Source organism: Mobula birostris, chromosome 23 (genome assembly GCF_030028105.1).
Source record: "Mobula birostris isolate sMobBir1 chromosome 23, sMobBir1.hap1, whole genome shotgun sequence".
Taxonomy (NCBI): domain Eukaryota; kingdom Metazoa; phylum Chordata; class Chondrichthyes; order Myliobatiformes; family Myliobatidae; genus Mobula; species Mobula birostris.
The window spans coordinates 38,355,716-38,378,963 of NC_092392.1; the positions used below are offsets into that span (position 1 = coordinate 38,355,716).

Consider the following 23,248-nt stretch of genomic DNA (forward strand, 5'->3'; position numbering starts at 1 on the left):
ATCATCAAGCAGTAAAGTTGGTGTTTTAAAGTGGGCAATAAATATAAATGGACTTTATTCCATGAACTTTGAGTACGCTCCAACTTCCTCATGTTTCTGCTTCAGTTGCGCTTTTTGGCTTCAGTGCTCTCTCGTGAACCCAAAATGACACTTCACAATTGCTTTTGTTCTCACTGTATACTTGGATAACAGCTTAGGAAACTTTAGGCGCTTCAAAGAAGTTCACGTCAGTGCAAATATCAGCTGTATTTTCCACATTTGTTTGCATTAATTTCCAAAATATTCTACTTAACAATGAATACATTGATTCAATCTAAAATGCTCTTTCATGTTTCCCTTTGTTTTAGCTTCCCATGCTGCCTGCATAGCTTTCTACACTTTGCAAAGCAGATTAATGATTATAAATAAAAACGAGATAATTAACGCTTTGATCTACCAAGTACACCCAACACTTTGTATTTTTCATCCCCTAAATGATGAAGTGTTGCCAATGATCAAAGCCAGTAGATAAAAATAAATGTTTTAATTATCAGAATATGTTTGGCTCTGAATGGCTGCCATTTGATCTATATATTGCATGAGCATAAGGGGATTTTGACTTCACATAGGTATAAATGTTTCGTAAATGAAAACTGAACTTTTTTAGTTTCTAAATTGTATTTCATGGCCTTAAAATGTTTTATACAAAATATTTTCATGTTGACTAACTTGGATGAATCATCAGATTCTACTCAGGAAGAGACTAAAAGCTCTCTCAGTAATTCAGCATACTGGGCCATTTAATCCATTAAGGCCCTAGATTTGTTTTCCAGACAGTTTATGTAAAGTGGCTCATTATTGTCTCTAATGTAACTCTAATGGAGAAGTGCAAGGTGGAAGTAGCAAACCACTGAGAAGCCGCTGCCTGAAAAAATAAATTGTCAGGTCAATATTTTGTGTGTGGCTGGGTGGGAGAGAGAGAGGGACAAGGAGAAAGATTTTTTTAAAGAAGTAAACATTTGAAATAAAGGAAGGAGAACTACCTATTTTGACCATAATTTAATGCAGGAATTCACACCAAATTTCCACAACTAATTTGCTTGAATTCACTTCATTTGTTCTGCAGTTATTTGCAAGATGCAAGTTTTATTCAGAAATATTTTCTCTTTGATCCACTGAGATAAATTGGTGACATTTCTAAGTATGCATTATCATGTCCTGACATTAATTCCAATCTAAAATAGAAGAACTACAATGTTTATCTAGAATGCTCTGGTATTTATTGGTTTGAAAAGGTCGGTAGGAAATTCCAGGATTTAAACCCAGTAGCAAAGTCAGGATAGCATTTCTATTTCAAGATGGTGTGCATCTTGAAGGGGAACCTGCTGACAGTGGTATTCCCACTGGACTGAAGTTGTGGCATTGGGAAGTGTAGTAACCCAGGCAAATCATTGCAACGTGACTTGTAGAGTTGATGAATGTTTCTGGTGTTTGGGTACTGACTGGCCCAAATACATCAAGAGTTTAAATATTCAGTTTATCAATCTACTTTTGTCAGCACATTGTCCAGTTAAGTTTTATGAAGATCAATTACAATAATAATAAAAATTTTACATTTGCTCCAAATAACTAACACTCCACTGTGAATAAGAATGCTTTTTGGACGTTATTTCATTTCATGTGAACAATCTGTAAGTGGCTGAGTCCACATTTTAAACCTTGTACAGTTTATATTCACATTGTATGTTGTGAAAAATTCATTTGCCTAAAGTTCAATAATGCATGAATACTACAAAAAGGCAACTACTTTGTTATTTATATTGTGTAGTTTAAAGCAATTACTTTTACAAACATATTTTAGCCATGTACAATGATTTGCAATAAGCTATCATGGAATCTGGGCAAAAAACCACCTGCAGCTCAGTGTGCTGTTCACCACCTGCCCCTAATAAATACACTTCTGAAGGCACTAGATCAATTAAGCAATACAGTAAATTATTTTATTGGTTCCATAAATTTGGGTACGCAAAACCTTCCTGCAGTACATACAAGCTATACTTCTGCACTAAACTAGAACATACTGCATTTGATAGAATGCTTGCCTGAATAAACATGATTATGAAAACATTTTGATTTATTACTTTTCTATGAATTAATGTTTTGTGTGGGATTAATAAACTTCCCTTATTTCAGGTTTGTGGTATCCCACAGTCTATTTTGTACATAGGTGCATTATAAGTTTGAAGGTAAAGAACAGACCTTCTGGTTGTAAAATATTGTGAAATACCTTTTGTCAACTGTAGCACAGTTAAGCATATTTTTGCCCAGTAGGATATTTAAATGCCTATTCTAGAGTCTCAGTCAACTTGCTGCCTGTTATACCACTGGTGTTTAGGGCAGCAATGAAGGTCCTCCATCTTCATTGACGTTCAGAGCATTCTTCATCACGCCAGCAGTTTCCTCTTGGTTTTCACTACTGTCAGTCGTGGCAATTCCCGGGTGGAGACTCAGGAATACTGTCGCACTCAGATGTAGAAAAATTCTACATTGCTGTTCCTGTAACAATTTTGTTTTACCAATCAAGGTCAGAGTTGTTAGCCTTGAGCTGATCCCCAGAACTTGGAAGATCAGTGGGCCATTCTTAATCTGCCCTCTAACCTTTGAGCTGTTTGGCTTGGGTGACCTGACCAAGAGCCAAAGCTCAAAACCCTGACTCCAGCCAATGTAGCTCTCTAGATCATTGAGGCATGCAAACCTCCAAAGCACAACAAGGTTGTAGTCATCTTGGAGGAGACTCTATCAAAAACTCCGCTAATTCACTATGTATGTTTGATACACTTGAAACATTGCCATATTTTGTGCATGACATTAAAAAGAGATTGTTTGCTTTCCCAGGGGATGCAAAATATCCTAAGGCACTTTTACAAGAAAAAGAGCAAGGAGTTATCTCCAATGTTTAAAACAATTTTGATTCCCTCAACCAACATTTTCAAAGAAGCTTAAGTCTTCATTAGGTTGTTTTAGTTGGCATGTTTTTAGATAAAAGCTCCACTTATTTTTTTCTGCATAGATGAAAGCAGTAGTTAAGCTGACTAATCAGTTTATAATTCATTTATTTAAAGTACTTATTGGTTAAAATATTGTGGACATCCTGTTTTTTTTAAACTGGCCATTAATGTTCTGTTATTCAGTTATCGCTTAGAATTCTTATTGAGACAAAGTAGCTATAATCTGTAAGAAGTATTGTAGTGGTTTAAGTATTTTAATTATATTCCCTGTTGTAAAAATGGCTTTTAATATTTTTGGTAGTAAAGGAGGTTCCTATTTGGGGGGGTGGGGGGAGAGAGTTCTAAGTATTTATTACTGAAGTGTGTGTACATTAAACAACCTTGAGATTCATCTCCTCACAGGATGCCACAAAACAAAGAAACCCCAAAAAAGACTTCTTTCAAAAAAAAAGTCTGTCAACCCACCCACTCTTCAGAGAGAGGAAAAAAAAATCCTGCGGACAAAATGCAAATAGTATTCAGAATACTTTTACAAAATTTACAGAATAGTTTTACAAAAAACATGGAGCCAGCCTCACTGCAGCTGGAGCAGGCCACAGCCTTAGTTCCTCACAGAACTGAGTAAACATCGTGGGACCACAGACATGAAGCCAAGCATCACTGCAGACACAGCAAGCCAGAGCCACAGTTCTGCACAAGGCTGAATAAATGTTGTAGAGCAGCGAGCAGAAAAGGCCCATATCCCACCTCCAAACCCAACACCCTGACCTTTTCAATTTGGCCCAGCACTTAAATTAATCCTCGCTCTTGGACATCTCTGGGGCCTGGACCCGGACATCAAGGTTTGGCCCCTAACTGAGTTTTCCAATTTGATTCAGCACTTGTGTCAAGCAAATTTCGGGAATTTCCTTGCCTTCACCTTTTGCCACCTCTGCCTCGGCTTCTAAGCACCTCAACTCACCTCTGCATGTCTCTCTCCTTTGTTAGCAGTGATTGTTATTAATAAGATGTTTAGTAGTTTTTAATGTATTTTGCCAGTGATAAGTATTTGCTGGGTATCAGCAGCACCATCGTAAACAATACTTGCACTGATATAATGTCCTTTATGGTGATGCCTGAAATATATTGTTACTGGTGTAGGATGCTTAGCAAAAGGCTTGCATTTAGTTTTTGCAGTTCTAGTATACCATTATGCAAACATCAGCAGATTTTGACTGCAATTTTATTCTCTACTATTCTGCTCTTTACAAGCTATGATCTGGGACCTGCTGCCTGCAAGGGTGTGGAAGCAGTCATTTGGGCTTGAACAGATATCAGGATAAATATGGCTGCAGATGTAGAGCAGAGATATGAGATTGAATTGATTGGATTGGAAGAGTCTGGCATGTTTGGGTGATGACTGATTCTTTTGGTTTTTTTTAAAATGTTCTATCAACAGTTGTTTTTGCCGTCCAAAAACACCGTGATTGAACTGTTCAGTGATTTGTGCTTTCAGAATTTTTGATTAGTACAGTAGCATGCTGCACAACTCACCCCTCCAATGTGTTTGCATCCATTAATGAGAAGAAATTAAATAGCTAAGTTCATTACATATTAGTTACTCTCATGTAGAGAACATATTGATGAATAATGATTTAGCAAAATGCTCTTTTTATAGTGGAAATTGTAAATTGAAGCAAATGTTAAAATACAGTGAATTCTGGTTAAGTGGGCCTTTGGTTAGTCAGGGCAACTGCTTATTTGACGCAACTCTTAAAGAACAAAAACTAATGAGAAAATAGCCGGGATTTCCTTTGTTTATTTGTGACATTGTGCTCCTTAATTGGGACAGGAGACTGTTGCTGAACAGTTTCTAACCATCAGTTTCATGCACTCGTGTGGCTGTTAGATATTACACTGTGCTTAAAGTGAACAGTTATTAAATGTCATTTGTGTGTGTTTGTGTTCAAAAAGCAGTAATTCCTGTCACTGATATTTGGCAATTCAGAATTGATTTGCACACTGCAGATTCAAGCATTCGATCCTGGAAAAGCCAGAAATGGTCAGGAGTGAAATAGAAATGATTTCATTATTGTGAATTAGGAAGAATTTGAAGGTTTTGACAATCAACTTGAATGTTAGAAGGAAAATGAAGATTTGGAGGATGCAACCTTCACATAAAGGCAGTCCATTACCTGTAATAGGAGTCTGGGTCGACCCCCACCCCCATTTACAATCATCAAAAAAAATGCGCAGCCGTGCATTGGATGAATTCCTTCATCGATAACCTCGGAACTAATACAGTTTTACAGTACTGTAGTACAAGAGTCCCCAACCTTTTTTGCACTGCGGACCGGTTTAATATTGACAATATTCTTGCGGACCGGTGGGGTGGGAGGTAGGGTTGCCAACGTACAAGAGTAGCAGTCAAATACGTTGGGTTTACCCCGAGAAAGACCATGAAGCCTTGCGCAGGCACCAGTACGCATGCGTAACTTGTGCATGTGTGTACGCGCCAATTTTTTAAAAATCGTTTTTGCCGATTCTGATCGGGTGGGGGGGTGTTAATCACGACCGGAATATAGGTGATAAGTGGCTAATACACTCAATTTCCTTTCTAAAAGGGTTTATCTAACGAATTTAATATTAAATACACAGTGCATATTTTCCTTGCATGAATATAGCGATAAGACAATTATTAGGGGAGGACAGGGGAGCTTGAAGTAAGTGTTGAACGAACTTCCAGTAGAAGTGGTAGAGGCAGGTTCAATATTATCATTTAAAGTTAAAGTGGATAGGTATATGGACAGGAAAGGAATGGAGGGTTATGGGCTGAGTGCAGGTCGGTGGGACGAGGTGAGAGTAGCGTTCGGCACGGACTAGAAGGGCAAAGATGGCCTGTTTCCATGCTGTAATTGTTATATGGTTATATAAGTCACTTATAATAGCATCAGAACATTTTAAGTAACGTTTGGATATTAAACACAGCGCATATTTTCCTCGTATGAACATATAAAATCATTACTACACACCGATATTGCTAAATCAGTGGGAGCCCTGGGCTGAATACTTGTTTTCCTGCAACAACACGGTCCTATCGAGGGGTGATGGGAGACAGCGATGCTCGAAGGGGGTTCCTTATGTCCACTCTATTCCACAATTTAGTTTTCGTTGCATTCATTGCAGAGATATGTTGGAAATGGAAGCAACGTTTTCAGTGCTTTCCTGACTATCTCAGGATATTTAGCCTTGACTTTGATCCAGAATGCCGGCAGAGATGTTATGTCAAACATACTTTTCAACCCGTCATCATTTGCAAGCTCGAGTTGATCTCCTTCCCGCGCTGAAATGGATGACGCGCGGGTTGACCTCGCATGCATAATGGCTCAACAGTGGGCGTGACAGGGAATGAGGAAAGGTGCAGCTGACTCCTATCGCCAAATCATATCGTTTCCTCGTGGCCCGGTAGCGCATGCCTTGCGGCCCGGTGGTTGGGGACCGCTGCTGTAGTAGTATTGATAGTGTTCTAATTTGCTCTGCATTTCATTTAAATACATAATTTGTTACTCAGTTAAACAGTAGTTTGTCTTTTTAAATATATCCATGAAATTTTGGCTAATTGAGGCACTGGCAGATATGGGCCGAATTGTTCAAGTCCTGATGTGTCCCAGTTGACCAGAATTCACTGTACTCAGTATCATAAACAGCATGTATGGAGAGAGTTAATATTTCACTTCCATGACCTTTCATCAGATTTGGGTTAATGTTCACCTTGGAGTTTAAAAATACTATGGGAGTTCTTACAGTAAACAAGGGAGCCAATGTGGACAGACTGAGGGCAACCCATGGCATTCACTCAAACTGAACTACCTCAGTTGCTTTTGGTGTGGTTTTTATATTCTGTCACCACGTCCAAGTTTTATTTATTTTTATTTAGAATACTTATACATTATTTCCTGCATTTTGAGTTCCAAATTGATCATTTGCATTTATTATTTAGGCATTGCTGATGTACCTTGAAATCTGATATCTGTCACATTGTTAATCTGATGTTTCCATTTAGCATTTGTAGACTCTGCAGTTGTTCTGTCAATGCTAGCAGCCATTATGTTAACCAAGGTAGCAATTTCTTTATCAGGAAGAGCCTTTATTTCTTCTCTCTCCAAATTATGGGTGGGGTATAAATGCATTATTAACTTCTGGGCATCTAACAATGCAATTGGAGTCTTCTGCACCTTTAATTCAAGAAAACAGCTACCTTCAGTCTATCTGCCAAGGAGAGGATGAGAACAAAGTTTATTTTGTTTTTATTCATAAACATGGTGGACCTCTTTCAGGATATGTAACTAAAGTAACAATAATTTTAGTTGTTTCCTGATGGCAGAAAATTATGAAGAAATCAAACACTTTTTTGTGGCCCACAGCTTTAAATGGAGTACATGAAATACAATAGAAGTCTGATCATCTGGTAGCTTGGGGACTTTGATGCCCTGATGGCAGATTCTCTGTTTGTTGCATGTTCAGAAATCAATGACTTCAGCAAAATTTAATTGCAGTTGGTGGTGTACATTTGATCATACAATGATATTGTAGAAAAGCATGTTAACAAAATGTAATCTCTTTTCATGCAGAAAAATGTTCTGTGCCTGTACCTGAGATCATCGCTGTTCGTGAAACTGAAGTAGATGTGATAAATAAAGAATGCAGACGATGGCAAAAAATGCCTTCTATTTCCAATGAGAAAATGTTCCATGCTTTCACAGGTACATCTGTCCATATTCCAATCAATACATTTGTCTAGTTTTACTATTTCCCATTTTGAGGTGGGGAAAATCCTTCAATGATAGCACACAGAGCTGTTTGAAAATCAAGGCCTGGGCAAAAATCTAATATTAAACTTCCTGCTGTATTTTGACTCGCATTCTGTTTAAATATTTTAAGCAAGATTCTGTGAAGATACATCTATATCAATACAAATGATTATATAGTTGTATACTTCCAGATAATTCAGTTGTAACTTCAAGACTTGATATTTTTAATTCCATTCTTCCACCTAATTTCACAATCATAATGTTTATTGCAAATTTGCTCTTTGTAACCCTGGCTCTGTGCCTAGCGTGTCCATTTTCCAGACATTTCTCTGATAATAGATCAAGAAAAGTGACACATCTCTTATCTGCCTTAAAAATCTTGTTCACTTTATTTAAAAGATGTTGGTCTCTAATTTATCTATTTACTACTTAACATTCTTCTTTTTGTGTGGGTTGAAGAGAGTGAAGTGAAAAAGGATTATTTGATTTTTATTTAACTTTCAACTTTAAACAGGCTTAACATTTTTAGTTATTTGCAACTTGCATATATGGCACCAATTGTGTTTACTTTTTTTCGACTTGAAGCACATTATAGGAGATGATCTGGCAAACCCCCTTAACCACTAAGTAACCTTTGACTTCAGAAGGATATGTTGGATATGTTAATACTTGAGGAGTGATGATAAATATGTACGATATGATATCAGTAACTCCCAACTAATATAGGGTCTGTGGAGTTGAGTAAGACTGGATCTCTAAGTTTTACTGTTCAAATGCAACAGTGCAATTTACAATCACAACTGTGCACAGCTCTTTAATTCTTCCCATTAATAACATTCGTGCATTCTTGAAACAATTAAATTTACTCAATCTGACTTCATTAAATTTTTAAAAGTCTACTTGTTTTTCTGCTTCTTCCCAATGATTTCAGTGGACAAACCGGATTTGTCCAGAGGTATCATGGTCACTTGAGCATTCCTGGAATTGTTTTCTAGAGCGAAGCCAATAGGAATGCTGCTACTTCAGTTAAAGATCTTCCCTCATTATAAGTGTTCACATCTTGAGGTTATATCACTCTGTCGAGCACACCTTCATTCAGACTGCTGTGCCAGCCAGGATCTTCCAATGTTCAGCCATTTTAATTCTGCTTCCCATTCCCACACCAAAATGTCTGTCCACTGCTGCCTCTATTGCCAAATTGAGACTAGACATAGATCAAAGGAACCACACTTAATGTGTACCTAGCATCAATTTGGCATATTCTGATTTTGTAGTCTCTGACTACTACTAGTTACATACGTGGATAGAGCGTTGGCTGATTGGCAGGAAACAGAGAGTGGGAATAAAGGGATCCTATTCTGGTTGGCTGCCGGTTACCAGTGGTGTTCCACAGGGATCAGTGTTAGGGCCGCTTCTTTTTACATTGTACATCAACGATCTGGATTATGGAATAGATGGCTTTGTGGCTAAGTTTGCTGACGATACGAAGATAGGTGGAGGGGCCAGTAGTGCTGAGGAAACGGAGAGTCTGCAGAGAGACTTGGATAGATTGGAAGAATGGGCAGAGAAGTGGCAAATGAAGTACAATGTTGGAAAGTGTACGGTTATGCACTTTGGCAGAAAAAATAAACGGGCAGACTATTATTTAAATGGGGAAAGAATTCAAAGTTCTGAGATGCAACGGGACTTGGGAGTCCTCGTACAGGATTCCCTTAAAGTTAACCTCCAGGTTGAGTCAGTAGTGAAGAAGGCGAATGCAATGTTGGCATTCATTTCTAGAGGAATAGAGTATAGGAGCAGGGATGTGATGTTGAGGCTCTATAAGGCGCTGGTGAGACCTCACTTGGAGTACTGTGGGCAGTTTTGGTCTCCTTACTTAAGAAAGGATGTGCTGACGTTGGAGAGGGTACAGAGAAGATTCACGAGAATGATTCCAGGAATGAGAGGGTTAACATATGAGGAACGTTTGTCTGTTCTTGGACTGTATTCCTTGGAGTTTAGAAGAATGAGGGGAGACCTCATAGAAACATTTCAAATGTTAAAAGGCATGGACAGAGTGGATGTGGCAAAGTTGTTTCCCATGATGGGGGAGTCTAGTACGAGAGAGCATGACTTCAGGATTGAAAGGCGCCCTTTCAGAACAGAAATGCGCAGAAATTTTTTTAGTCAGAGGGTGATGAATCTATGGAATTTGTTGCCACGGGCAGCAGTGGAGGCCAAGTCATTGGGCGTATTTAAGGCAGAGATTGATAGGTATCTGAGTAGCCAGGGCATCAAAGGTTATGGTGAGAAGGGGGGGCAGTGGGACTAAATAGGATAAAATGGATCAGCTCATGATAAAATGGCGGAGCAGACTAGATGGGCTGAATGGCGTACTTCTGCTCCTCTGTCTTGTGGTCTTATGGTCTTCTCTAACTTTTCTAACTTAGTCTCTTCTCTAACTTCAGGTTACTTACACTCCCCATTGTTTCATTTTTCATCCCCTTTATTCCACTGGTCGCCTCACTCCATCTTCCCCTCCCCCCACCCTCTCAATCTGCCCATCACCAATATATTCTTCCCTCTTATCACCTCCTCTCTTCCTTCCCTTGATCCTATGGTCCACTATCCTCACCCATCAGGTTCTACCCCTCTGTCACTTCAATTGGCACCTCCGAGCTCTTTATCATATTCCTTCTATCACTCCTTCATCTGCCTATCACCCCTCACCTCGATCCACCTTCACCTACCAGCTTCTATTCCAATCTGTTCCCCCTCTTTAAACTTTTTTCCCTTCTTTCTTACCTGCCCTGATATAAGGTCTAGGCCTAAAATGTTAACTGTCCATTTCCCTCCATAGATACTGCTTGACCTGCTGAGTTCCTCCAGCATTTTGTGTGTCACTCCAGGTTTCTAATATCTGCAGACTCTTGTGCCTCTGTCTTAATATTGTTTCATGTTTCTTTTGTGTAGAAGTATGAATTCATTGAATATTCATAATTTTAAAATGAAAGTTTGATTACCGGCATTGTTTTGAAAATACCTAACCCAGGAGCCCCCAACCTTTTTTTTAATGCCATGGATTCCTACCATAAACCAAAGGGTCCCTGATCTAACCAGTCACAGAAGTATTTGTACAAAATTATCTTTCAGCTTATTTGGAATGTCTACAGGTAAGATCATAGCATTTTTCTGTGTTCATGTTTTAGTATATCATGTGAAGAGATCAAAAGAGCACCACTGGTTGTGTAGTGAGGTAACCTTTAGCAGCAGTGATCGCCAACTCTGTAGTCAATGGATACAAGCTGTTGAGGAACAGTTGGATTTACAAGGTACTGTGTTTTTGTGGAATAATGATAAAATTGTCAAATGCCTTTTATTTTACAAATTGTGTAAAGTTACTCCATCTTTTGGCTTTGCAGAAGTTATATAAATCTGAAATGTTACTTTTTCCACTGTAAGCACTGCATAGATTTTCTACTCAACAGCATTTGTAGTTGCCTTCAATGGTGTGCATGATGCATCTGTCTTAGTGACGCGGATATGTCATTCCCTAGCATTGCTTTAATTTTGCTGTTGGCTTTGGGGGACTAATGGAAGACTTAAGTATTTTTACAGTCAGCAAACCAGGAAATGAGTAGCTGTAATTTTGAATTGAAATCTTTAAACACTTTCAATTGACCAAGGTAAAGAGTGGAACGTTCCAATGAAATCAGCATAGAAGCTGTGGTGTTACCTTGCACCTTTTAATTAGAAAGAAGACAGCTATTCAACATGAGCCTTGTGCCAGATCCTGTGGATCAATCCTGTTAGTCCTATTTCCACTCCTTATTTTCCCTGTATTCTGGTGGCTTGTTCTCTTACATATGCTCATTAACTCCCCGTTTCATTCTTTTTGCTTTATACTTGTCTTTCTAGAGTAACATAAGGTACATTGGCTAACTCAGTTGTGACCATATGTTACCCCATATGGTATTGTGGGAGGAAACCAAAGCACCCTGAAGAAATCCGTATGGTCTTGGAACAAGTGCAAGCTCCAAGCAGATAACACCTGAGTTTGAAACCCTAGAGCTGCAGTGCAGTAGTCTGATTTAATGTCAAAGTCACTTTTCAGTTACAAATCTTTCAACAAGGCTCAACTTGTTCAAGAGTTTCACTGTGAAAAATTGGTTAATTCAGTTCAGTGAGCCTAAGAACAAGGGTTAAGGGCAGCCATTCATCCCCATACAGAGGCTCTGCCGTTCAAATTTAATTAAGATTTCAATCTGTAAGGACTTTCATAGTGCACCAGATGGACGGTTAACAACAGCACCTCTGGATACCTGAGTTTACCACGTGCCAGCAGAACGCAGTAGTTTCTGTCAATGTCACTTTGTAATTACAATTAAGGCCAATGTTTTTCAACTCCATTTTATGTTTTATACTACTGTCACGTTCTTGTATAATTCAAATCCTAAATGTTTTAACAACTTTATTAAATGGGGTTTCATGCTAAAGAAAAATGAACATGCCTCAGTGAACTACTCTGGATAATGAAGTTTGCTTTCTGAATACTTTTCAGTGTATCTTGTGGATTTGGGGCTGCTAATCATGAATCTTGCCACAACATTTCCCTATCAGGCACTACTGTTTTGAAAATGCCTATATTTGGTATTGTATTGTATTTCATTTCATTATTTAAATCGATGCACACACTGTAAGTTGAGTTTTCTATTTTTGACACCTCCCCTTTCTGGATCTCTCTCTGTCTTCATCTCTGGAGATAGTAGCTACTGATATCTTCTATAAACCCACTGATTCTCACAGCTACCTGGACTATACCTCTTCCCACCCTGTCTCTTGTAAAAATGCCATCCTCTTCTCTCAATCCATTCATCTCTGTTGTATCTGCTCTTGGGAAAAGGCTTACTCCAGAACTACAGACATGTCCTCCTTCTTCAAAGAAAGGGGTTTCCCTTCCTCCACCATCAATGTTGCTTTCGTCGCATCTCTTCCATAGCGCGCACGACTGCCCTCACCCCCATCCTCCCACTGCCACACCAGGGATAACGTTCCTCTTATCCTCACCTTCCACCCTACTAGCCTGTGTCCAGCACATAATTCTCCATAACATCAGCCATCTCCAACAAGATCCCACCACTAAGTGCATCTTTCCATCTTTATTCCCCTCCCCATCCCCCACTTTCTGCATGGATTGCTCTCTACGCAGCTCCCTTGTCCACTCGTCCTTCCCTACAGATCTTCATCTCGGTGCTTATTTCTACAAGCAGAACAAGTGCAACACCTGCCCCTACCCCTCCTCCCTCACTGCCATTCAGGGCCTCAAATGGCCCTACTGGGGTGAGGTGACACTTTACCTGTGAGTCTATTGGGGTGATCTGCTGTATCCGGTGCTTCTGGTGTGGCCTCCTATATATCAGTGAGACCCGACGTACATTGGGAGACTGCTTTGCTGAGCATCTACGATCTGTCTGCCTGAAAAAGTGGGATCTCCTGGTGACTACCCATTTCAATTCTACTTCCCATTCCCATTCTGCCACGTCAGTCCATGGCTTCCTCTGTTGCCAGGATGAGGCCACGTTCAGGTTGGGATAACAACACCTTATATTTATTCTGTCTGATGGCATGAACATCGATTTCTCGAACTTCTGGTAATTGCCTCTCCTCCACCATTCCTGTTTCCCTCCCTTGCCTTCGCTCGTTACTTGTCCATCACCTCTCTCTGGTGCTCCTCCTCCTTTTCCTTGCATGGTCTTCTATCCTCTCCTCTCAGATTCCTGCTTCTTCAGCCCTTTATTTCTTTTACCAATTAACTTTCCAGCTGTTTACTTGACCCCAACCCCTCACCTGGTTTCATGTATCACCAAACACTTTGTACTACTTCTTCCCTTCATCCCCTCTTTCTTATTCTGACATTTTCCTATCCTTTCCAATCTGATGAAGGGTTTCAGCTTAAAACATCAACTGTTTACCCTTTTCCATAGATGCTGACTGGCCTGCTGAGTTCCTCGAGCATTTTGTGCATGTTGCTTTAGATTTCCAGCATCTGCAGATCCTCTCGTGTTTGTGAAGGGTTTCTATCCCAGGCGTGCCTGGGCATGCTTGGGCAGGGTGGATACTGCACAGCAGGACTGGGTTTAGAAAAACAGCACATGGAGTCTAGGGGAGGCAGGCAAAGATGCTGTGATGCACGAGCCAAGAATGGAAAATGACACCGATAACTGATACAGTTTTTGAACTATTTATGTTGAGTGTGCCTCATCTGACAACTCAATCTGAGTTAAATGACCTGGTCAGAGACTTGGGTTTGTCAAAGGCAAAAGCAGAATTTACTGGGTTTAACTCTGCAAGGATGGAATCTGCTGTCACTAGGCGTAAGCGTTTCCGTGAAGGATTTTGATATTTGAGACAGATGTTTCCCAGAATAACTAATGCTAGGATTAAGGAAAACATTTTTTTTGTTGGTCAACAAATCAAACAAGCCATCACTGACAGGCAATTAGAAGAACTTCTAGAAGGGGGTGAGAGAAAATCAGATGGAAGGCATTCAAGGATGTTATTGAAAATTTTCTTGGCAACTACAGCGCACTAAGCTCCGTGCAGCTGGTTGACAGCATGCTTCAATCATACAAAATTATGAAAAACAGCATGTCATGAAAGATTCATTTCCTGCATTCCCATTTAGATTTGTTCTCTGCAAATCTTGGTTCTGTCAGTGATGACCATGGTAAAAGGCTTCACCAGACCATTGTGTTCATGGAGAAAAGGTATCAGGGCAACTGGATTCCATCAATTCACATGATAAAGTTGAATATAATTATGCACACCTAAATGACAAGTAATTTGCTAAGATCCATGAAGTTAGCTTGTGGATGTCAGATTAAATTCTGGCAGTCAGAGTGCTAATGTTCAAAGATATTAAGGAAGACATTTGCTAGGGTGGCTCCTTGCCTTTATGGAGTATTGATGAGATTTGTTTTTAATTTGGATTCCAATTCTCTTCAACTGCATTATTTCTCTCTTGCTAGCATAGTCTGATATTTGTACACAGCATTTGGCTTGTTAAAAATTGGTAGTGTAGTGCTTAGCATGACACGATTACAGCTCATGGTATTCCAAAGTTCAATTCCAGCACTGTTCTGTGAGGAGTCTCTGACCGTCCTCCCCATGGAGTGCATGGGATTTTCCTGGATGCTTGGGTTTCCTCCCACATTCCAAAGACCTACTGGGTAGGTTAATTGGTGATTCTAAATTGTCCCATGATTAGGTTGTTAGGGTTAATTGGGGTTGCTGGACGGTGTGGCTTGAAGGGCCTTTTCCATGCTGTATTGCGAAATAAATTCTCCAGATTCCATTCCAACCCACGATCCATAACTGTTTCAATGATATTTGCAACCACATCTTTGTCAGGGTTGAATTTGTGGCTGCCAGTGACTACTTTAATTGGATATATTTTTCCTTCTTCAAATTATTTAAAAGCAGAGTGTGTTTATAGAAAATATGTAGCTCTGTGCTGTAGCATTTCACATATCCTTCCACATTCGTTGTGTTTGTTAGTCTTTTGCATCAGGCTGTACAAGTTATTTCATCCAATAGATGAATAGATTTCATTTCCACTGAGCATTTCCCACATTATTTCGTGCCTTCAAGTTTCCTGTCACGGTCTGTTTTCCTTTTTTCCTTACAAATTTGATCCATTCATCTAGAAGGGAGAGTGTGAGTAGACTCATGTTTTTGCACCTTCATAATGTTCATCAGGCATAATGAATCAGATAGCCACTAAATAGGCTCTTCAAATTAACATGAATTCAAAATAAAGACAAATTCTAATTTGTGTTAGCCTCATACGGTAGATGCCTTTTTTGTTTGCTGGCAACAAAACATTCAAAATCAATTGTATCTCTAATCTAAACAATGATAATAGCTTGTTTTGTTATAAAATGCCAAAATGTATTTACAGCCAAAACAACATAATTGCTGTCAGGAAATGAAAGCAAATGGCGCCACATCAGCATTTTATTGATTTACTGTAGTCAAAGATGTTTGCAGAGCACCTCTCCAAATGGGTGACTTCCTGTACATGTTTCATGTCTTTTACTTGATTCAACACATTGCTAAATGAATACTTTGCTTTTTCTTATGTTTGACTTGCTCAGTCTTTTCATCAGAAATATTGTTCACGATATATTAGGTTGACTGTCATGTTTTTGTTGCAATTTACTAATTACTCTGTTACCCAGCAATAAATTATGTTAATACTAAAAACAAAAATCTAAAGATTTGAGATCCTGACAAGAAATGCCAATAACCAATGCTTTCACTTTGATTTGACAAGTAGATTAAATTTCAACTTATTGTAGCTTTTTTGTAGTTAACTAGTGATTCCTAAAGTTGCACTTTGTTTTTCCTTTTGTAGCTATGAGACCAAAGAACTTAATTGTATTTATTAATCCTTTTGGAGGGAAGCAACTTGGAAAGCAGATCTATGATGAGAAGGTGTCTCCTCTGTTTCAATTGGCTTCCATTACTGCAGATGTGATTGGTAAGTTACTGTCTACATATTGAGCATTTAAATACTAGTTTATGATGGTAAGTGGACAAACCAGGTTAATAACGAATTTCATCCTGAACCATCAGATATTATACAAATGCATACCAAAAAATTTCTTAATTCTACTGAACAATCCTCAAACTGAAACATTAATTGTACTTCTCTCCCCAGAGATGTGGCCTAACCTGAGTTTCTCTGGCATTTTCTAATTTTTAAATTACCAGAATATGCAGGTTTTATTTTTTTGAAACAGCTCTGCTTTTTCAAAGGAGCTTTATTTTGTGCATGATGGAGTTGAGAAGAAAAGTGGTGAGCTTGGCATTGGTGCAAGAGGATTTTAGTATGTCTTGCTTCAGTTATAAAGTGCCCTGATGAGGACTTCAGAAATATTGCGTGTGTGCCTAAACTCACCACGAAAGGAAGTATGAATGTATTAACCATAGAGGACATTAGCAAAAGCTTATCAGATTGATTCCTGGGGTAGCAGGTTTATGTGAGGAGATATTAATGAGACTGGATCTACGATATTCTCGAGTTTAGAATGAGGGGTAATCTTATTGAAATTTATATTTAAAAAAAATATATAAAATAAATTGAGGTAAATTTGGGAATAAAGTGTCCAGAAGCAGGGTTTAGAATGAGGAATCTCACAAAATCGAAAAGAAATTCCATCATATGGAGAATAATTAATAATCTGGAGCTCCCTATCCATGAGGGCAGTGGAGTTACGTTCCCCCTAAATATTCAAGGCAGAAATCAATAGATCTTGTTTTAAGTTAAATCGAGGAAAGTTGGATTAGTACAGTGTGATGCTGAAGGAAACTATCAGTCATGATCTTATTGAATGGTAGTGTAACACTGAGTGCTACTTGGTGGGCTCCTGCAAGCTTTTCATGGATATTCTTAATGCCTGATAATGGTGACTTAATATTTCTATAAGAATGAATTGAATCATTTGTGCATATTTTCTATGTATTCTCTTACTGCTCATTTGCAATGATTATAAAAGATCATCACTGCTAGAATAAGCGATTCTCATTGTGACTCCTACTACTTGATACTCTTCTGACTTCCTACCTTGCCACGAAGTATTTTAGACAGCATGCGCTAGCAATGTGAAGAGAGTTTGATGGGGAGTGACTGGAATTGTAAGATTGCTGAAAATACTAGTTTGTGTCAATCCCATTTTGCTATGAGATAAATTATACATTGAGGAAGAAAACATGGTTTCCATTGTACAACAAGGCATAAAGCCAACAACTGTATCTAGTCTTATCCCCTTTGCATTAATAATAAATGTTGCCATTAGAAGGTTGTTTAAATTTACTGGACAAAAGTATATGAACATTTTTATTTTCCTTTTTCCAGCACTATATACTAATTTGCTTGATTGTGAGCATTATGAAGTAAAATCATTCCATGTCAGGAATTTTACCAGATATTCCAGACTTGTTTGTCTCTTCCACTCACAATACAGTTTTTATATTAGTCACACAAAGTTCTTTTGTGATTAATGCTGCTTTGGAGTATTTTGAGGAAGTTGGACTGTTGTTTCAGGAGTGATAATTCTTGGGTTATGAGGGGAGTGGGAGTGAGCATGCACATATCTCTTATCTGACTTCATCCCCCAACCAGATAAATCCTAGACTGGAAACTCTTATCTATCTTTTGTTCTGATTGAGGTGGGAATCACCTTTTGGATGTGTAAATGAGGAAACTGATACATACTGAGCAGGTAGCTTCTTTGGAAGTTTTTAATGAATTGAAACAAACATCTTTTTCTCCTCCCATCGAACCATTGTTATATTTAGTTTCTTTAATTATTTTGTGCAACTAACATGGTCAGTTTAATTGTACTAACAACTTTTCCATTGTCTGGCTGTGATGCCATTCTCTAGCTTGCGTTGTTTGCGTTGACTTCTGTCATTTATCAACAGTTCTGGAATATTGATTTGATGTGTTAATAATTTCACATTTGAATTCTCTTTTTGATTCAAGATTGTTCAGCTAGAAGTTGCATTTGACATTTAGTTAGTGTTGCATTAGTGCAACCTAATCTGTTGCAACACTCCCACCATAACTGGAAGGCAATTGGAGTAATTCCTGAAATTGGTATAAGTATTAATAGCAGGCCTGCACTGTGGAACAAATGAGACCTGCCAATATAAACAAAGTTTTGGCATTTGGTCACTTATTAATGATCTTTTAAATGATTGTGGAAAACTGCTAGTTACCACATCAATGCAGCAGAAGCTCTGGTCTTGGACTTACTACAAGTTTTGCATGGAATTTGAACTTTAGCATTCTGTCATTGTAAGTGTATAGAACGTCATGTTCATTTGGGATTAGCATAAGGTAATGCAATGGTTGGACAGAGCTTGTGTTGGTACAGTCATATGGAAGAATCCTAGGTGTACAATAAAATATCGTGCACAAGTTAGAGCCATCTTTTGTAGATAGCATTGGTGTGTCCAGATATTTCCTCTATTATATGCTGTCCACAAAGTGCTGCGGCACTTGCCTCCTGTAAATTGGAAGCCTGTCTAGAACAAATGTTTCCCAGATCAAGCACCAAAGTATAGCTGCTACTGTCTGTTCCTATGGTATTAGGCTAGCAAGTCAGTGTTTAGTGCTATATCAGAGTTACTTAATCCATATGTGTACCCAGAGCAAAAGGAATCAGTTTGGTGTTGAAATGGTAATAACAACAGTTGGTGAGCAAATACCGGGAAAATCCTCTGAGTTTGGCATTGAATATGAAGGAGCTACTGCTTTTAATGGTTAGGGCAGAGGCTTTAGTGGTGTCCTGATATGACTTTTGATTATCAACGGCAGTTTTGGAGGGCATGCATGGATTTGCAACTAGAATCGCATAATTTGTCCTTCATTGAAACTAATATAGAAGTCTGGTGTCTTTTTGAAAAGCTTCACCGAAGGAATCATTGAATCTTGTACTCAAAATATTCTCAGTCTACTTGTGTGCCATGGTAGTACAAGTATCTGGCCAGCAAAATACTAGGTTTCATCTCCTGACTTGGGATGATAAGAAGTTCTTGGAGCCATGCTAGGGAGTGAGTAGGGAGGTGGGTCTTTGGGGATATTTGGTGGTGACATGGTCCACCAATTCCAATTGTGCATGCATTCCATGTTGGTTTGCATTGTGGGGTATACTGTTTGGTTTGTGAGGAAGTCTTGGAGAGTGATGCACATTGTAAAGTTTGTTCTGTTGCGATGTAAATTGATAAAATACTTTCTAATTTATAAAGCATAAAATATTTTAAAATCAATTGTGATAACTTTGTCTTGTAAATGGTACTGTATGACACCATGTGCCTGTGATGCTACTGCAAGTAAGTTTATCATTTTGTCTGTGCATATAGGTACGTACACATATGGAAATAAATTAAACTGATAGCAAAGTCTTGGACTTTGATTGATTTCAATGTGTTTGGGGTTTTTGATCTACCCCAGTATCGCAATGAATAACTTACTCTTCTATACTCTCCTAACCAGTGATCCAGGTCCAAGCAAAGCTGTGACAAAGCCAACTCCCTTCCTTACTGTAACATTATGGCCCACCTCTTAAGTTTCCACAAAAGTTAATCAGTGGGATAAATGGGAACTATTCTGCCTTCATTGTCTTCTCTCTTGAATTAAGATCACATCAGCCTCAGTCAATAAATTACTAACCTAAATTTTCTAACCTTTTGTTATTCTGTATCAGCATCCAAGATAATTCTGATCTGCAGTGAGCCCTTCCTGAAACCTGTTGGAAGTAACCCTTTGTTAGTAGATTTACCTATTCCTGCTGCCTTTTCTGTTAATATTGTCTCTAACTTGTCAAGTACCCTGGAATTTTTAATTCCCTATCCTGTTTGCTTTATAACAACTACACCCTATCCTCGTTATATGCGTCTTCAGACTATGGGGATTCACAGTTATGCGAGGAACCTATTTCTACCATCGTCCTGTTATATGCGTCCAAAATTCACAGTTATGCGAGCAGCACTGCCTTCCTGCCAATACAAGTCAGGTGCACTAGCTTCACGGTCTCACTGTTGAGATGAGATGCACCGCTTTCCCGCCAATACAAGTCAGGTGAGCATGGTTCACAGTCTCCCGCCACTCTCGCATTGGTTTTGGCAAGGTGTGGATGTGCGATCTTAAACTTTTGTTGATTTTACCTACGGTGCAGTGATTTTGTGCTTGAAATGTTTAGTTATGGCTCCTAAGTGTCCGATGTCATGTCTTGGGCTGTCAGCCGAGCGGCAGAGAACCGATGTTTGAATTTCTCCTCCTTTCCTGACATCTGCTCCCACCTTTTTGCTCCCTCTCCTTAGTACTTCTTGATACCTGTGCCCCATGGATCAAAATCCCTTCTCTCATGAATTTCTGCTCCTCATTTTCATTTCTTTGATCAGTTTACCTATGTCAATCTTTGTGAGGCTCAAAAGTAAGCTAGAGATCATTACCTTTGTGGTTGTGGATGTAAATTGACCCAGTTTCCTCTGGGTCCTCATTAAACCTGTTCTTTGGTCCTACCTACATCATCTATTTGCGCCATGGTAACCAGAAATTCCACTTGCGAACCATTTATCTGCAGCCCAGAGGAGATGTCCTACACTCCAGAACCAGAAATGCAACAAGCACAGTCTTCAAGACTTAGGCATCAGAGCATAGTATTTATCTGCCTGACTGTCCTGCCCCTACCACTACCATATTCCTTTTTAATTCCCTTACTTAGTCACATACTGTAGTCAAAATAGCTATCTCTACCTGATGAAGGGTCTCAGTCCAAAACATCGACTGTTTATTCCCATTCATAGATGCTGCTTGACCTGTTGGGCTCCTCCAGCACATTATTTGTATTGCTGTAGATTTCCAGCATCTATAATATCTCTTGTGTCATCTTTACTATTATGTGATGATTGCCTTATACTTGTTAGATTGGATAAAAAGCTGAGGCTCCTGCATCACCATATCCATGAGTCCCAAATCAGTTGGACTTATTGTCTCACTGTTCTCTCTCTTTGCCAAATTCAAGTGAGTATTGTGAGCTTTGTAACTGCCTCGGGATCTATCATAGGATCTGTATCTCTGACTCCAGCTCAGTAACTCTGAATGAAAGCTCCTGCAGATGAGGTTATTTACTGAGGATGTGGTCTCTGAGGATCTCTTTGTTGTTCACCAACTCTGCTTTCCATATCAATACTTGTTTTCATATGTTCAAGTCCACTTGTTTAACATTGATATTAATTTGTTTTATTAATTTTTAAATGAATCCATTTCTAGTTAGCTATTTATTTTACTCATCTGCCTTTTATAATTTTTTTTTACATGTTTAAAAATGCTGGATTACACAAAACCCAGACAAATTTAAAACGTACAGCCCATCTTCTACGGAGGAGAAGATGGCGACGTGACACAGCTTGTGCGGCCACTCCGGTGAATGATATCTGTAATCTGTCAAGTAGCGTGCTATGCACAATTCTGATTTGATGGAGACAGACATGAGAGAACAGAGGAACATCTGGAGAAACTTCTGAAATGCCTCTTTCACTGCCACTGTTACTGTGTGATCCTGAATCTCCGGAGGGGAAGGCCCCGAATCCTCGGCTTTGCTTGTTGCTTGGCGGCCGGGGCAGGGTCGAAGTGCTCGGCAGAGATAGTGCTTGGTGTCGAAGGGCTGGTCGGAGGCTCGAAGTTTTTGAATGGACTCATGGAGTCGGCTGTGGTTGGGTGCTTCCAATGCATCGACAGTTGTTGGTGCCTGGAGGTTAATGGCAGAGAGAGTTTCTCCCTTCTGCCGCCTGCTATCGGGAGTCGATCGGAACTTTGAGACTTTTTTTTTACCATTCCCATGGTCTGCTCTTTATCAGATTATGGTATTGCTTTGCACTGCTGTAACTATATGTTATAATTATGTTGTGTTGTCTTGTCAGTGTTAGTCTTTGGTTTGTCCTTTTTTTTTGTGATATCACTCTGGAGGAACATTGTTTTCATTTCTTAATGTATGCATGCATTTCTAAATGACAATAAACGAGGACTGAGTGTCTTCATAATTAACCTAAAAAACAATTAGGTTTGCAAGTTCACAAAATTTGAAGGAACGCATGACCTACTCTTTGTTAATCTTAAATTAGGCTAGTAAAATGACAGCTTTTGCTTACTGGTATATTTTAACCATTTTTTTTTCATTAATCATCAGGGATTTGATTTTGGAAGCAGGCCTATTATCCTGTGTAAATGTGCATGTCCTATATACAAATTTTTATATAGTATATCATGTAAGTAATACCAACATTTATTGCCGCAACTAGTAGTTAAATAATATAATTCAGTTAGTTTATTATCCATCTTTTCATTATTCATCTTTCAATATATATTAATAAACATTATTTGTTTTTTTTAAAACCAGCTATAGAGCTACTGAATTGACTTTTTGCTGGGTTAGAACAGGACAAAATAGTATCTTTGCCCCACTGTGCTGAATGTTTGCTTGAGTAGAGTAAATTGCATCAGGGAATGATGGAATAGCAATCAGTTTTTTTTGTTAAGTGTGATTTATTTTGATTATACTGATTCCTAGATTAGTATTGCTGTGCAGATTGTTCATTTACTATAATACATCCAAACACTAATGTATAAACTCCTCGTGTTGTAAAACAAAAGATATGTTCAGGACCTGCACTGCTGCACCGGAAATTTGGTGCAACCCTCTATCTGCTCCACCTTGCATGCTGCTGTGTTCTGGGAATCTGGGTGTGAAGGCTCGAATATCATTGGTGCTCTCCCATTGTAACTCAATGTAGTGAAGCTGCCTCTGTGGACTAGTGTTAAGCAGGCTAGGGTAGCAGGTGCAGCAACTGAGCACTGCGATAAGATACTGTAATGTCTCGAGTGGTGCAATGAGCCAGCAATTAGTGCTGCAATCCAGGGTT

General features: G+C 38.9%; 1 protein-coding gene across 1 annotated transcript in view; it reads left to right on the plus strand.

The window, feature by feature from the left end:
• The window catches only part of cerk (ceramide kinase), a 49,743-nt gene that overhangs the window by 661 nt on the left and 25,834 nt on the right, over nucleotides 1-23,248 (plus strand). The window contains exons 2-4 of the mRNA XM_072241313.1: nucleotides 7,598-7,729; nucleotides 10,966-11,088; nucleotides 16,173-16,298. Coding sequence (XP_072097414.1) covers nucleotides 7,598-7,729; nucleotides 10,966-11,088; nucleotides 16,173-16,298 — 381 coding nt within the window. The remainder of the gene's footprint in view (nucleotides 1-7,597; nucleotides 7,730-10,965; nucleotides 11,089-16,172; nucleotides 16,299-23,248) is intronic.